This window comes from Priapulus caudatus, unplaced genomic scaffold (genome assembly GCF_000485595.1).
Source record: "Priapulus caudatus unplaced genomic scaffold, Priapulus_caudatus-5.0.1 Scaffold793, whole genome shotgun sequence".
Lineage (NCBI taxonomy): Eukaryota > Metazoa > Priapulida > Priapulimorpha > Priapulimorphida > Priapulidae > Priapulus > Priapulus caudatus.
Window position 1 is genome coordinate 107287 of NW_014577854.1, and position 17577 is coordinate 124863.

At 49.5% G+C, this 17577-nt stretch overlaps 2 protein-coding genes and 1 long non-coding RNA gene across 3 annotated transcripts in view; 2 read left to right on the plus strand and 1 right to left on the minus strand.

Moving 5' to 3' along the window:
- The window catches only part of LOC106813571 (mesencephalic astrocyte-derived neurotrophic factor-like), an 11022-nt gene extending 8527 nt beyond the window's left edge, over nt 1-2495 (plus strand). The window contains exon 4 of the mRNA XM_014817741.1: nt 581-2495. Within this exon, the coding sequence (XP_014673227.1) occupies nt 581-750 (170 nt within the window). The 3' untranslated portion in view covers nt 751-2495. The remainder of the gene's footprint in view (nt 1-580) is intronic.
- Nucleotides 2496-2599: 104 nt separating this feature from the next.
- Nucleotides 2600-8507, minus strand: LOC106813580. Its single transcript, XR_001394485.1, has 3 exons — nt 8400-8507; nt 7369-7445; nt 2600-5228 (listed from the first exon to the last, which is right to left on the minus strand). It is a non-coding gene; the product is annotated as an uncharacterized LOC106813580 (long non-coding RNA).
- Nucleotides 8508-15222: 6715 nt separating this feature from the next.
- The window catches only part of LOC106813581 (growth hormone-regulated TBC protein 1-A-like), an 8687-nt gene continuing 6332 nt past the window's right edge, over nt 15223-17577 (plus strand). The window contains exon 1 of the mRNA XM_014817756.1: nt 15223-15334. The gene's annotated coding sequence lies outside the window, so the exon portion shown is untranslated. The remainder of the gene's footprint in view (nt 15335-17577) is intronic.

Sequence of the window (17577 nt, forward strand, 5' to 3'; positions counted from 1 at the left end):
AATTTACTGCGGACTCTCTCATTTTGCTGTGGTCTCGCTCATTTTGCTGCTATCTCTCTAAATTTACTGCGGACTCTCTCATTTTGCTGTGGTCTCGCTCATTTTGCTGCTATCTCTCTAAATTTACTGCGGTCTCACTCATTTTGCTACTATCTTTCTTATTATTCTCGGGGCTCTCTCTTTTTGCCACGGACCCCAGATTCTTCTCCTTATTTTGCTGCTTCTTCCTTCCGTTTTGCCACTAGCTGAATTTTTTACGCCGCCACCTCTCGTCTCTTTATTTTTCTGGGTACTCCCTCGTTTTACTGCAGTCAACATCTCGCCACCCCAACCCACATACTTCCTAATTTTGCCGCCGGCTAATTCTGTCCGCCACTCCCTCGCGTCCCTTATATTTCTGGAAAGTCCCTCATTTTGCTGCAATCAGCCTTTTATTCTCCCACGGACGCAATTTTTAGATATAAAGAAGAAGAAACTAACTATTTAGAACTTACTTTCTAGAAACTTATTATCTTAAAAAATGGACCTATTTAAACTAATTTTACTGCCCAGCTAATCCATTTCTCTCCTCATCTCACAGACAAGAAGATCGACTTTGACACTATAGACTTTAAGAAGACGCGAGTCAAGGAGCTGAAGCGGATCCTCAGCGACTGGGGCGAAGATTGCCGTGGATGTGTCGAGAAAGACGAGTACATCAACCGCGTGAAGGAGCTCATACCGAAGCACGCGCCCAAATCAGAGCTGTAAGGGAACGAGAGGCGGGGCCGGGCAGAGCGGGGCAGATCGGGGCTGTACGGACCAGGCTGTGACATCAAGACGAGGTCATAGGTCGGTCGTACAAACGGACAGACGGACGAACATACGACGATCGCTGGGTAAAGGGTCAGAGGTAGTGGTTGATGTGGCAGGTGTGAGATTAGGGTTGTGTGTGGATTCGGTGAGGGTAGAAACCAGGGGAAAAAATTTGTTTTTTTTCACGGGAGCTCTTTTTCGAGTCTGTGGAAGAAAATAGCTCTCATCAAAAATTTTACGGGAGCGATTTCGGAGGTTTGAAGAGCGAATCGCTCATCGCTCCCGTGTATTTTTTACCCTGGTAGAAACGGTGTGAGCAAGGGTCGGAGGCAGGCAGCGCACGTGTAGTAGATGTCACACTAGAACTCTGTGGACTCTCTGCATCGGGCGGCGACGTGGTGCGGTGGTCCGTGTGGGAGAATGTCGCCGTACGGGTGCAGGGGCGCCGAGCGTGAGTAGTGATGGAAATAGTTCCCCCGCGTTTTGCCGGACGCATTGCCCCGGTGCTTCCGGGATGAGGGAAGTGACGAACCGTCGCCTGTGGCAGCGACGGCGAAGCATCTGTTTGCGCGCGAGCGTTTTCTTAATTGTTCTATCCGTCTGAACGAGATAGTCGCATTCTCCTTGGACGCTGTTGCTAGATCGCTCCAGCTGGTCCAGTTTATACGTGTTTTTTCGTGAAAACGCGCCAGGTTGTCGACTGTGACTCACTTTGTTACTATTAAAGCACTGTAAGCAGCATTATTAGAACGCTCCCATTGCAACTACAAGAGTCACTAGAGTTAGCTGTTGATTGCTCCAGGTGGATAGGGCCATTAGTGTGCAATCGTCGGTTTCTAGACAATCGGTAATAACTTCGTTAAAACATGTTTCTGCGCGGTGCGTCAGTCAATACGGCGTTTCACGTTTGCAATCGTCTATCGCAATGAGGTTGTTTTGCGGTAATTGACAAGTCGCAAACAATGTAAACAATTAATTAAATAATTAATTAATTATTAATGTGATTGCAACTAATGTCACATATCTAGTAAAAACGATGGGTTCGTGAGTCGCGTGACTTTGTCTGCAAGGCCACAGGCAGATCAACAGCAAGTGCTGTCCCTAAACGACTGTGTACATTTTAAATGGATGACTTGGAGACGATAAGAGATCAGTCTCTCGATGTAGCGTGACGATTGCAGCGAGTGGGAGTACAGTGGAATGTGTTTTGGATCTGAGCTTTCTTTGTTTATTGCTTCGGTTGCACTGTGTTTCCGAGATTATACCGAGCACACCTGCGTGGGATTCACCGATTCAGTTTCCCTAGCAGATATTTATTAATGTAATCGAGAGTAAAATCACACATGTTAAATGTACTACTGGTGCGATGCAGAATGTATGTTATTTCACGTCCAAACACGCGATTATCTTCCAGATTAGTAATCGCTGGCCTATCTAAAGCTACGATACCATCTACGCACAGGTAGTATCGTTTCAAAACAGGTAAAGTAATAATTACGTTTGTTCAAGGTACCATTTACCTACAGATAGTGGACCGTTTATCTATAGGTAGTATTCCTATGGATAGAATACAGTTTGGCACATTTGGCCAACCATGCTCAGCTGAGTGTTGTGGACATGTAGCACAATGTCTGTGACAGGATGTTTGTTACTTGGTAAACGTTACCATTTTGTGATACAATAAACTGCATTTATACCAACAAGATGCTTCAAGTTATTTCTCTGCACACATCTTTGCATCATGTGATAGTTTGGATGTGAAAGTAGAATGACGAGATGATCGTAAATAAAACTTCAAGCCGAATTTTAATCGTTATAGTTATTTTATTGTGCAGCTACTATATATATGCTTTTCGCCTCCAAATTTGCTTGTCTGCCATGGTTAGCATATTACAAGTAACTACGTGTAGAACAACAAGGAATGACGTGACACGTATGGAATCGTAGAACCACAGGCTTTTATCGACTCCAAATTTGCTTACTCGCCACGATTACCGCAAAATCTGTGCATAAACAATGTAGAACGACGTAACAGACCAACTTCACTTGGAGCCATGCCTTACGTTATAACATACACACAGTCATATCACACCTGCGCCTGCATCTCAACGCATACTATTCCATGGTCCCTACGCTACCAAACGGTGCGTACACCTTGCAAGTGTACTAAACCGGCACCCCTGGCACTAAACATAACAGAAAGTGCGCTCACAACCGCACTAAACCCAGATCCACAACGGGTGTATACACGCCAAGGAGCTCTATCGACAGTGAACATGAGTAATTAGTGCCCCTAATTGCGGCCTGTAATTAATTAAGACTCCTAATCATCTACCTGTAATTCATTCGACTACCTCGATTCTTCTTCATGCCGAAAAAACTGAAAAAGTCGCCAATAAGCGATGATCTCTTAAAACGATAAACAAAACGAGTATTCGGTAAGTCGTAAACGGTAAACGCGCGTTAGGGAATGTATAAGGAACAGTGACGCCGCCGTCGTCACAACGTACGAGGCATCCGGCGATACTCGATTAGTAAACCCCATCACCGTGCAAAATAAGCACTGTAAATACTATAGCTATCTCTCTTTCTCTCTCTCTCTCTCTCTCTCTCTCTTTCTCATCCTCTCTAAAGTGTAAACATATAGTTTAAGACAGACGCCCGCCCACTCTCTGAGAATGTGAGCGCGGGTGAAAACCACAACCCGATCGTGCGCATAAATCATAAACGTGTGCAAAAAATAGACTAACTCCTGAAAAGCTGAGATTCTTCTCCCCTCGCAACTAGTGCTTCATTCCTCACACACCGCTTCACAGGTATGTGTACCAGGTGCACAGGTGTTACCAGGTGTAAAAATGTGCGCCAGGTGGGTATCAGGTGTACATGTTACCAGGTGTGTGTGTTACCAGGTGTGTACCAGGTATATGTGCCAGGTACAAACAAGGTTGGTACCATCCACAAACAAGGTAGGTACCATCCACAAACAAGGTAGGTACCATCCACAAACCAGAGGTGCAATTTGGAACATACATACACACACACACTCACACACACACGTATCAGGTACAAAGCCAGTGAGTGTGGCTAATGACAGAACGGTCTCCCATCTCAGCTGCTAGACCCCACCCTGCTAGACCCCACCCATGGTCGTACGCAACCCTCGCACGCTGGGACCATCGCAACCAATTCGCACCGTCTAGCTGCCTTTGGGGGGTAGCGACGATGATCGCAGCGCGTGGTTGTCTGCGCGTACCTGTGCATGTACCTGCATACACCTGTGCATGTATCTGTATGTACCTGTGCACGTATCTGTATATATACCTGTATATACCTGTGCATGTACCTGTATATACCTGTGCACGTATCTGTATATACCTGTGCACGTCTGTACATGTACCTGTATATACCTGTGCATGTACCTGTATATACCTGTGCACGTATCTGTATATACCTGTGCATGTACCTGTATATACCTGTGCATGTACCTGCATATACCTGTATAAACCTGTGCATATACCTTTCCATACCTGCTCATATCTGTGCATGTACCTGTAAGCTACATAGTGGAATGGAATGTCGCAACTGGAATGTAATAAGAAGGGCTTCCGAGTGCAGCAGTGCGTGAGACGAAGATGCGGCAGCAGCGTAGACCGGTGAGCCTGTCGGTGTTATCTTTTTATTTGTCAGTTTGTGTTGCCTTTCAGATGCAACTGTACGGTCGATTTCTCTCCCTCTTTCTCTCTCTCTCTGTCTCTCACTTCTCTCGCCCTCTCTCTCACTTCTCTTGCCCTCTCTCTCGCTCTCTCTCTCTCTCTCTCTTTGACACACTGACATGATCACTGACATGGCTGTACCGTCTTCGCTGCGCGTCGCACCTTGGGACCATATCTAAAAGGTCCGCCCGCCAACGTGCGGGGACGCCCAGCCGCTAATGCCGCGTGGCGTATCACAAAGTAAAATCGACAATCAATGGCATCAACAGAATCGCGGAGGCACGCAGTAACCCTGCTAAGACATCGCCCTATCGGCTACTATCGCTTCTACGATTAATATAAAATTCAACAACGACCCTCGCGTAAACTTCTTTGTTGATTCGCTCCCCCGTCTCTTCTGCATCCGCGCTCGCTTCCCCCTCCCGGGCTCACGCCCTCCTCCCCCGCCCCCCTGCTGCATCCAATCCGAGTGAATCCGGTCGCACCCGCCCGCTCAGCGCGCGTCTAGTACGCCCGCGCCGGCTTGATCGCGAAGTAGTAGCAGATGTTGCCAATGGCGATGGCGAGGAAGATTCCCGTGAAGGTGATGATCGTCGGGACAACGCATCGGCGCAGGACGCCCGCCCGCCAGCTGACCTTCTCGTACGATCGGCTGCGTTGGATTCCTGGCTGGAAGATGGGCTGCTGCTCTGCTCCGTCTGCCATGGTGGGCGGTGGGTGCTGCAGACGATACAGACACACACGCGTGGGAGGGTTATCGGCCAGCTAGCGATGATGTGGGGGAGGGATGGATGATAGAGGATTAGCAAAAGACACGAGAGGGAGTTAGAGAGAGAGAGGTAACAGAGAAAGATAGAGAAAGAGAGTGGGGAGAGAGAGAGAGAGAGAGAGAGAGAGAGAGAGAGAGAGAGAGAGAGAGAGAGAGAGAGAGAGAGAGAGAGAGAGAGAGAGAGAGATAGAAAGAAATAGAAAGAGCGAAATGGACAGTGAAAAAGACAGAAGGAAGAAAAAAGCGAGATTGCGAATGAGAAACCACAGAATGAATGTGTAATAATGCAAACGGCGCAGTAAGTTTCAGAGAGAGAGAGAGAGAGAGAGAGAGGAGGAGAGGAGGAGAGAAAGAGAGAGATAGAAGGAAATAGAAAGAGCGAAAGGGACAGTGAAAAAGACAGAAGGAAGAAAAAAGCGAGATTGCGAATGAGAAACCACGGAATGAATGTGTAATAATGCGAACGGCGCAGTAAGTTTCAATCATAACACATTTCGCATCAAATGAGCTGCAACATCCCTACCCGCGATGCCGTAACGATGACGTTAACCTGGACACAACTGCCGTTTTCCAGCACCACACTTCCACGGATTAATAAACCACAGAACGACACCTGTACTCATCGGAACCAGGCAAAAAATTGCTTTTTTTCACGTGAGCTCTTTTTCGAGTCTGTGGAAGAAAATAGCTCTCATCAAAAATTTTACGGGAGCTATTTTGAGCCTCACGGGAGCGATTTCGGAGGTTTGAAGAGCGAATCGCTTATCGCTCGCGTGTATTTTTTACCCTGATTGGAACGTGTCGTGAAGGTGCAACAGCGCAGTACTGCGTAACGCCCTGGCACTGGCAGGTGACACAGCACAGACCCTGTGCTATGCATGCAGACATGCTCGCATGAGATACGGCAATACAGCGTGCGGTGCGAGAGTGCGTGGCAGGCAGGTGAGGCCAAAACAAAATATAGGTGTGGTTACCGTTTCATGCCGAAAAAAAATAGGGTAGGTAGGTAGGGAAAACATTTTATTTTATTGAAACATTTTATTTACGAACCATGTCCGTTTTTTTTTTAATATTTTTATTTTTTTTTTACTTTAAAGAAAATTGACAATAAAATGTTTAGGGTCGCTGGGAATAAATAGGGTCGGTAGGGAAACGGTAAAAACACCTATATTTTGTTTTGGCCTGAGAGAAGCGATAAGCAGTTTAGTAGAGATCGTGATGAAAAGAAATAACTAATCAAAACACGCATGCACATGCAAGGTCCGTAGTAGTACTCATTCTTTTATTAGTCAGAAAGCAAGCATGCTAGCAAATTATTTACACCTCTTCCGACTTCATAGAAAGACGTCGTAGAAAAGAATCATCTTGAGTGTTAATAGAGACAATCTCACCTAATAACTACAAACTACACCCTTTTACAGGGTTGTGCATAATAGTAACGTGCGAGATGAATCGGTTAACTTGAAAGCAGTCTAGCTTAGAAGAGAGGCGAGCAGAAAATTTGTTAGTCGACTAGATCATGTTAGAAACGCTATACGTCACACGTCGTGAAAATATTATCGACAATAAAGTTAGAGGTCGTTCTGCCGGCGCGTCGAGAATCGCCATGGCGACAACTCAGTACGCGCGATTCGGCTTGATAGCATAGTAATAGATGAGATTTCCGACGGCTATGGTGCACCACATGCAGAAAAACGTGAGCAGGAACGGAATGGCGCATCGCTGCATCACCCGGTGGCGCCACGGCGCGCTCTGCGAATCGACGTACGTTTTCCCCGACTCCATGATGCTGAAGGGAAGTTGGCGTTAGTACGGACGAGGGTGAAAAACAGTTAGGGTGACCAAAGCCATCGGGGGTACGTGCAAACGTGCGTCGCATGCGTTGAAAGAATGCCAAGGCATGCTGATGTGAGTTTTTTCAGAACTACATTAATTAGTTGATTAGTTAATTATAGGCTCGAAAAATATAAAAGCATAAACAGAGAAATTGAGATTAGTGTGCAAAGTAGAAATCAATTCATGCAGTGCGGAAGAACGCTGAAATGTTTCTACCTAAATCTGATGGGGGATAAAGACAGCTGAAAATCTTACCAACTGTCAAATATAAATCCAACGGTTTCTGACTTTGCTTTTTCTTCCCTTCCCTACTTCAGCCTATCAGCAAGCTCCTAGAAAACATGTTAGAATAGAAATAAGCATTCACATACAGTCCTCACATCACAGACACATCGCTCTTCACAGACTGTACACAGAGTCACAGAACGAACACTAGTCGCCTCGTTATTTGCAGAGTATAAAATGCTAAACGTATAAAGTCTACAGCATGCTGATGCAAAATGCACAATCATAAAATAGGCCTATATTTGCTCATGCTGCAGTGCATCATGGCATGACATTGACAAATTGATCAGCTTAGCACTTGCAGTGACTACCTTCACTTGTTCTCTCAACCCGTGTTCTCATCTCAAAACTAAAACGTGGGCTCTCCCGGGGACATTTGAACTAGCGCAAGCAGTATTGCCAGCAGCAGTACCCGAGTTTTCATGGATCCCTACTACTACTAGCACAATTGAAAAATTGGAAAAATTAGAGCTTTTTCTACTGCGACCTGCAGTGTTGCTCTGCCTATTCGATCAACTGTTACTTTCCATCTTCGATATATTAATCCTTTGGACTTTGAACAATAATCTTTACGAGGCTATGAGGTTAGCGACTACTCTGACTAGAGTAGTAGAGACACAAGTTCAAGTCCAAGTTCAAACTCGGACCAATCCAATGAAACAAGATTGACGATGCGAAGATGAATGCCAACCAAGATTCTGATCAGTGATGAGTACGCTTCTCAATTGCACTTGTGGTAAAAAGCATCAATAATAATGTAACAAGTTAGTAACACACACGGCAGTCTGAAGACACAACCAAAGACACTCAGAGTCACTGAGAGTGTGAGGGTAACAAAAAGGTCACGCCATGATTTGTCAATGTTTGGACTTTGGAAGTCTCCACTCATAACGCCGATTCCACGGGAACCATTTCAAATTTGAAACTGAAAATAACACTCAATCGTTCATTACTATTACACAGGAGCAGACGATATTAAACGTGCTAGTGTATATACTTACAGTAGACACAGTAGTGCAGACACTGAGATACGGTGAAATTTTTTAGCAGCGGTCGTTCCTGAACCACCTCAAATAACTAGATGCAGAAGGACGGGGCGTTCAACTACATCCGGGTACTTTAGTTTCGCGAATATACGTGGCGACATCTGTTACCCTGAATAGTTAAAATTATGACTTTGCTTGATTATAAATAATAAAACAACATTTATCTCAATAACTAGAGAAGTATCACCAAATATGTAAACTATATAATATCAAGAGTGAATAATAATATTAGTATTCACTACTGATAATATGTATAATTAATATCTTGATGTGCAACTTGTATGTAGTGTTGTAGTGTAACTTGTATGCTAGTGAATTATTATACATGATGCATCTGAAAATGCATATAAAAACCCATTTAGAAATTAATACAAAAATTAAATGCATACATACATTTTTATTAAAAACAATAATTTGGCAATTTTATTTCACGTTGAGCACAATCGTACTTAGAAACCAGAGCTTTTACACAATGACCACAGATACACAAGCAAACTTACAAACAACAAGAGAACATAAACATCAACGAGAACGACGACCATGACCTACAGCCTCATGCGTTTTCTACTCGGACCCACGACGCCACAGACCGCCTGATCTCTCGCCATCAGCCTCGTCGCCGCCGGTCCGGCGTCGAACTGCGACGGTGGCGCCCCCTCCGTGCGGATCCTCACGATGTGTTCTAACACGGCGTCGGGCATCGACGCGCGCCAGTCAGTCGCCGTGTCTGCGAACTCGGCGCGGCACGTCTCCGTGGCGACGGGCGACGCGGGAAACGCGCGCAGCACGTTGACGAGCGCGGCGAGGCGCGGGTAGGTGGCGCTGTAGCGCATTGCGAGCCGCGGCCACACGTCCGCGGGCCTCGCCCCGCCGCCGCCCACCGCCATGTTCTCCCAAACGACGCGCTTGAATTCCGTCCACTCTGCGAGAATTCTGCCGACGAATTCCGACTCGTCGTCCGCCTGCTCGTAGGGGGCGCCTCCATCGTCGTCGCCCTGCTCGTAGAGGGCGCCGCTACAGTCGGGGTAGCCGTCATCGTCCGGCTCCTCCTTGAAGCTCCAGTGACTCGTCGTGACGAGCGCCTCCTTCCCGGCGCCCCCTGGTGATCGCGAGGCGACGCGAACGAGCGAGTTGCGGCTGCCCCCGCCCTCCAGCAGGGGGCGAAAGTGCAGCGCGGCACAGGCGACGGCGTCGACGCAGAACGCGTCGCGCGCCGAGGCGTCGCCGAGCGGCCACAGCGTCGTGTCCAAGATGGCGGCCATGCCGACAATGCCAGCGGCCATGTTCGGGTCGAGGCGCGCGCGCACGCACACGGCAACTCGCGCGACTAGCCCCGCCGCATTGTTGCGCAGCTCCGGCGCCCCCTGGGCGGCGTCCGCGAGCGCTACTCCGCGGAAGCACGCGCCCGCTCCGCCGTCGAGCAGCGCCGCGAGTTCGTCGCCAGGTGGCGCCGGCTCTCGCTCGAGTTCGGCGATCGCGGCGTGGGCTCGCGCGACGGCGGCGAGCTTCGAGGCCGTCTCGACGGCGTCTCGTTGCCACGCCGACGCCGCGTCGACGATGGGCTCGAGGAGTCTCGCGAGGAGCAGCGCGTGCGAGACGAACGCGAAGCTTCGCAGCGTTGCCGTGGCGACGGCCGCCGCCAGCCCGTCGGTGCCGCCGTCCGCCCGCATCGCCTCCAGGTGGCGAACGACAATCGCGTAGCCTCGCAACAGGTGACGACAAGCTTCGACGACGTGACTGACTCGCGCGCGCCCGCGCGCCGCCCCCAGGTGGCGCTCCAGGAGCTGCGCGAGCCGCAAGACCTCAGGCCGGTAGGACGGGTTGCGCCGGTAGAGCGCGTGCAGCTCTCGCAGCGCCCCCTCTAGGCGGTCGAAGTAAGTTCCGGCGAGGGCCTCGCGCAGTGCGTCGTCCAGCCTATGACTCAGGCAGTCGACCCCCACAAGCCACGGCGCGCTCTCCCGTAGCCGCGCCACCAGGTCGCGCCACGCGGGACCGCGTCGCCGGCGACAACCCACGCGGGGGGATGCTCTACCGGGCGACACAGGTCGGCGCCGAGCAGGATCGGCGACCGCCGGGCGGCGGCGAGCGTCGCCACCAGGAGGCGCTCGATTCCGACAAGGCGAATAGAAGGATGTCGGAGGCCCGCGCAACGCGCGCAGCAGCCGGCAAGCAGCGTCTCCGGCCGGGCGCGCATCTAGCGTACAGCGCTGTGAAAGCCGCGCGCGCCGCGCCGCCAAGTCGAGCCAGGGTCATGGCTCTAAACGTCCGCATATCGAACGGAAAAGAACGGCGTCCGGGCGAGGGATGACGCGCCACCCGGACGTCCTCGGCCATCGTCCCTCCGCCGACGGCGGACACGAGCCGGAGGCAGGTGTAGTCCGTGGCGCCACCTAGGTCGACACCGTGTCTCTGCTCAAGGGCGAGGAGAGCAGGAAGCATCCGGAACGGGGCGTTTTCCCGGCACATTGTGTAGGCGACGTCCACCATCCTGGAATAAGATACGTAATGGTCCGGTGTGAAATCAAGGAGCAGGTCAATGTGCAATAAAACATATTTTCAAAATAACGAAATAAATGGGGTTAATAATGAGGCAAATTGGTTTATTGTGTTTGTCATTATTACCACCGTGATAATATATATAAAAGTAATATATATATAATATATATGAATAAGTACCGTTACATACATAAATTAGCAATTAAATGAATAGTTTAAGAAATAAATAAATATATATAGATATAAATATGTGCAAAAGAGCATAAAAATACCAGTGAGAGATGTGGACAAGAACGAGAAAGGAACGGGAAAAATAGGCGGCTATTTCGAGTGAAACAACATGTGATTCATAACGTTTGCCTGCACAGAGTGCTATAATAATTTCATGAGTATTCCGCATTAAGGCAGGAATTGCTTCTGCTCTCACTAAAAGCAGGACCACCGCTTGTCATACGAATACTCCTAGGCGGAGATGAATCGCTCCTAAACCTCCGCCGCTCCCACATGCCAAACGCACGCCTGCGATCACCTTCTGTCCCATCACTTCACGCGCGGTCAAGGCGTTGCTGTGGAAGAGTTCGGTTTTCCAGCCATAAATTTTAGAAATGAATGATTTTGCGGGGTGCAAGGTGGCGAGGTGGAGGTGACTTTCGGGGGCATCGCACTATGCCCTATATCTCGCCATTATCATTTCCAGGCACGGCTAATGGCCCCGTCATAGATGGAGCCGCGGGCAATGTTTTTTAATTAAGGTCTCTACAGGATGACGGCGAGCTAGTAAGGAGTTTTTTTACGCAAATTTGGGCATGTGACAAATCCAAATTATCAGCGCGCGATCAAGCGGTGACGAGAACCGATAGCCGAAAATTGCTTAGACGCGTGAAGGATGGGGAAAAGAAGTGGAATTAGAGAGGCGTTTGGCATAGAAGCGGAGGGAGGTTTAGGAGGCCCATATCTCCCGCGCTAGGAGTATGGCGGTATTGACAGCAGGTTGGTCTTGTTTTAGAGAAGCAAAGAATCTGGCTTAATGCAATACCATGAATTAATTATACGACGCTCGGACAGGGTCAAAGTAGAAAATAATGGTGTCGTGAAATAGTGCACTGATTTTTCCCGTTTTTCCGTTGTACACATCTAGGTGATTATTAGCTCTTGTATAGTGTATGACAGAAATACGCCAACTTTCCAATCACATGAAACTTAGCTTTTTCACGTGGACCCTGCAGGGCGATGTTTTTATTCGGCTCGACAGTTTCTCGCTAGTCGTCGCTGCATCTGCGGTCCGCGACGAGTGTAACCTGCGACAAATAGACACGTGTCACAGATTTTAAAGTAGTCTAAACAATACTTATAACCTGCACAGCACGGACGATTTAACGCACCAAAGCAGTGCAACGCCGCACCAGTGCGGCAGACAGAAGCACCATGCACACAGGATGGGCCCGCGCTACCATCGGACCAAACTACGTAGCACCTAGCTAGGGGGGCGTCGAGCACATCAGGGACACGCTGATAAAAACCTTAACAGTCGTCAAGTCGCGAGCAACGACGCGTGCATCCGCTCCCATGTTGCCGCTACGGCTGGCGGCACCGCGCACTCGACCACTGAAGCGGGGGTTCACCGCCACGGACCGCCGATGGTCGGAACGTTCTGACAGGTCCGGTGTGGACCGTGCCAATTCCGGTGTGACGGATCCGATTCCGGCAATGGGACCGTCGCAACCATAGCCGAAGCTGCAGAATCTCTGACTTCCAGATGCAACATCCGAATGTCCGGACGGCGGAACATCCGGACACATCGGGACGACCTCGAGGCGACGCCGGGCCATGACCGGTTCCTGACTCTGGGAACGACCTCCGACCCAGGCGGGGTGAGACCTCTACACGGCGGCGTGACCTCTGACCCCAGCGTGCTTGCCAGCTCAGAGTTCGAGGCCGCGCTGAGTGCTGCTGCTACCTGGCATGCTTCTTGGCAGTTGGTCCAGCTTGAGATCGCGCTGCCCTGAAACGATCATAAAGGCTCATCGTTGGAAAAAAAAAAAAAAGGCTGGATATCGGCTCGATGGGCCCGGACACGAACCGGCTGAACCGCTGCCCCCCACAGTGCTGTCGCCTCTCTGTCCTTCTCTCTCTCGCGCTTTCCCTACCCTTCTGCTCTCTCTCTCTCTCATGTCTCACTTCACTTTCTTGAGCTCTCTCTCTCTCTTTTTCTCTCCCCTCGTCTACGCCCCTTTCCCTCGCCCTATGATTCTCCCTCCCCTCACCCTCTCTCTCTCTGCTTTCCCCCTCCCCTCACGCCCTCTTTTCCCCCTCGCCCTCCCCCCGCGCTCGATCACGCCGGATGGCCCGATGCCATCGACGAGGCCGCGGCTGAAGTTGCGGTGTTTCCGCAGCAGGCTGCAGAACTTGCCGCACAGCTCGCACGTGATCTTCACGCACAGCTCGACCGGTCCCGGGAACACGTCCGTGTGCACGCGCATCCACAGTCCGTTAGCGTCCAGCTGCGCGCACCACTGACGCACGGTGGACAGCTTCACGGGCATCGCGCGTCCTGCAACAACAACAACAACAACAACGACCGATTACATCTACGTCCATACCTACGTGCATTTACCTACGTCCGATTTGATTCTGTCGTCGATGTTCGTCCGCAATGACAGAAAGAACGAGTAAAAGGATCCTTACGGACCTTAGAAAATGCCACAGGCACAGACAGTGACGTGAGACACAGACGTAAACACAGACGTAAACAGTATTATTCAGTAATATTAATATTATTATGAGATGCCTTCTATCACACTGGTGCAGATAAGGTCTATGTCCCCCTGACCTCTGTTTGACCTGGTTCGTTTAGCTATTTCTGACTAATAATAGTAATATATATATATAGTCAGGAGTCTATCAATTGATAGACTCCTGATATAATATATAATATATATAGCCTATAGGGTTAGGGTTAGGGTTAGTCAGAAATAGCTAAACGAGCCAGGTCAAACAGAGGTCAGCAAATACGCCGCCCCCTTTTTGTCCACTTAGACAGATATGTTAGACAGGGGTCTGAAAACAAACTCCGCGAAAACTGGGCGGAATCCAACCGACATTTCGGGCCCCTAAACATTTTTGGGGGTGGCGTGCCTTACGGGTAAGACGTAGTGGCTCCTACAAGAAACCCCAAGAAATGCTGTCAATCAGCGACCACGCGCTCGCTTATTGGGCGCTACGCGATGATGTGGGCTACTGCCAAGTATAGCGTCATGTCTATCACAGAGGTTTTAACGAAGTCTGGTACGGCGCTCCATGTGGATGGGTGCGGTCTAGATGCTATCTCCAAAACCGCCGCCAAAACCGTACGTGGCAGATTTTTACCAACCTCCTGACCCCGCGCTGCCGGTGGCGATGGCACGTCGTGCGAGCACGTGCTGGCGTGGCCGTGCCACTTTTTACACATAGCTAATCCTACGTACACGTACATACTGGCCCCTGCTGCAGCGCGCTCCTGCAGCAGCAAACCAGCAGCAGCACCAAATACTGGTCCCTGCTGCAGCGCGCCCTGGAGCAGCAAAGCAGCAGCAGCAGCAAATGCCTTCCCCCAAGGCCGCCGTAGTCAAGCCGGTCTACGTGTGACAAAAACTGCGCGATGTTACGCTTCCCGCTATACGGATTCCCGCGCCCTCCTTCGGCGCGCGAATTCGTATAGCGGGCAGCGGTCGCGTGCGCCCAGTCCCGCGGAAGTGCGCGGCTTAACCGCTCTCCGCGGTCAGGGAACAACGCATCTTTTGCGCAACGCCATCTTGTACCCGGTCTCTCTGGATACAAATTTAAAAATTACAAAAATGTAACCCAAACACAGGTGACAGGATAGGATGTAACCCTATCCTGTGTTTGGGTTCACTTTAGAGTCCCTTTAGGCTTTATATTGAAGGGACTCTAGGTTACATTATTGTATCTAACTGGTTACCTGCCCTAATCCTCCATTTTCATTTTTCGTTGATATTGAGATAACCGTCAACACACATCTACTGGCATAAAAAACTAAACCTTATTTACATTTGCTACTCGTAGTTCTAGATTCGCCCACTACGTGGCGCGCGTGCTGTGCAACTTCCGGTTGGTAACGTATGAAAATGGAAAAATGAAACGTAAACGAAAAATACGAAAACATTACTCCTATCACGTCCACGACGCTATCCACTAGGATAATTAATAACATTAATAATTGCAATAATACATAAAAAATATAAATGAAAAATACGGAAACGCCCGAATTAAAGACGAACGTTAACATCCAAAGATGGCAGCCTCCTTGAAGCCGAAGCAACTGTACACAACGATGAGTGACCGGCGCTTTTAAACAAGACTTGACCATTTATCAGCGGTGAATTAATCTAAAAAATGTAAGTAAATTAAAACGTGATAGTCAAAATTTCGAAATCTATGTGATTGTTTTCTCTTGCAACTGTATGAATGCTTTTGTAACAGCTCAGCTGAGCCAACTGCGTTCGTTCCTCCCACCACGCCACTGCCACGGGTGATAGTGACAGTTTTACTGATACCAGGAGTAAGATAATATAGATCTATATTATCTTACTCCTGCTGATACTGATACTGATACTGATAGTTACAAGTTACTACTTGAAGTTTACAAGATGGTTCGTCATGCACAGCCGTCGTACGAATTTTATTTTACTCTTTAGTCAGTTTAGTCACTCGTAATTTTATAAAAAAACATGGTAGAGTACTAGAGATTAGTAAACTCATTCAGATTTCAGTACAAATTACAATGTTTGTTCAGTGTTCATTCATTGTTCATAAATTCAATGTAGTGGTTGACCATGAGTTGATCAACGTTAGCCTGCGTGCATTGTCTCTCTCCTGTCTTCATGCCCCTTGGTCTGGGAAGATTATTCTTTACAAGGTTTTGAGGTTAATGCATGGGATCAAGGAGAGTTTGGGACTCCCGCAATATGTTTTCGCACATTAGCTCTAGTACTATAGCCCGCGTACATTGACTGCCGCAGGGCTATAGAACATTGTCGGCTGGAAATACCAACTGCAACCTGTCCCCACCTGTCCCCACGAAAAATGGATCGCAAAACGCAAAATTATCGGGCTTTTTAACACTTATCTACGTGGACATCTCACCTATCTTTTTGAACACTTTACACAACTTTACACATAGACTCGCAGGCAAAGTAGAATAATGTTGTCGTGAAATAGCACTATTTTCCCGTTTTTCCGTTGTACACTCTAGGTATTATTAGCTCTTGATATGTGTATACAGAAATAGCGCAACTTCCATATAACTTACTTTTTCACTGCCTGCAGGCGATTTTTATTCGGTTCGAATTTCTCGCTAGTCGTCGCTGCATCTGCGGCCGTGTACCTGCACAAATAACACGTGTCACAGATTTTAAATAGTATAAACAATATCTTATAACCTGCACGCACACGATTACGCACAAGCATGCACACGCCCACGCGCAGACAGACACACATGCACACACACAAACACTAGCTAGCTAGGGGGGCGCGACACACAGGGAACGCTGAAAAAACTTACCTCGTCAATCGCGAGCACCGCGTCATCCGCTCCCTGTTGCCGCTACTGCTGGCGGCAACCGCCCTCACCACTGGAAGCGGGGTTGCCACCCACGACCCCGATGCGACCTCTGACACCGGTGTGACCTCCAATTCCGGTGTGACCTCCGATTCCGGCATGACCTCCAACTCCGACGTGATCTCTGACTCCAGTGCAACATCCGAATCTGACGCGAACTCCGACCATGGGACGACCTCCGACCCCGGCATGACCTCTGACTCTGGGACGACCTCCGACCCAGGCGTGACCTCTGACCCCGGCGTGACCTCTGACCCCACTGTGCTTGCCAGCTCGAGTTCGAGGGCGCGCTGGTGCTGCTGGCTAGCTGCATGCTTCTTGCAGTTGTCCAGCTTGAGTGCGCCCGCCCTGAAACGATCATAGGCTCATCGTGGAATGGCTCGATGGCCGAACGAACGGCTGAAGCTGCCCCCCAGTGCTGTCCCTCTCTGTCTCTCTCTCTCTCGCTCCTTCTCCTCCCCTTCTCTCTCTCTCTCTCTCATTCTCCTTCACTTTCTTGCTCTCTCTCTCTTTTTCCTTCTCTCTCGACCTGCTCACCCGCTTGGGGCTGGTCCAGTCCCTGCCCCTCCCTCCCCCTCGTCTCTCTCTCTTTCCCCCTCCCCCCCCCTCTTTTTCCCTCCCGCTGCCCCTCGCTCTCAGCCGATTCCGACTCGACTGAGGCCGCGGCTGTGAGATTGCGGTGTTTCCGCAGCAGGCTGCAAGAAGCTTGCCGCCAGCGAGCGTCGCACGTGATCTTCACGCACCAGCCTGCGATCCGTCGGAACTACGTTCCGTTCTGCACGGCATCCAACAGGTCGCGTTAGGCGTGCGCAGTCTGGGCGCGCACCAGCTGCGGCAGCCGTGACAGGCTTCACGGGGCATCGCGAGTCCTGCAAACAACAGCAAACAAACAACAAGACGAATTACCTGTCTTCGTCATGAGCTAACTGTGCATTTACTAACGTCGATTTGATTCTGTCGTCAAGGTTGCGTCCGCACTGACGCAATAAGAAGCGAGTAAAAAGGATCTTACGGACCTTA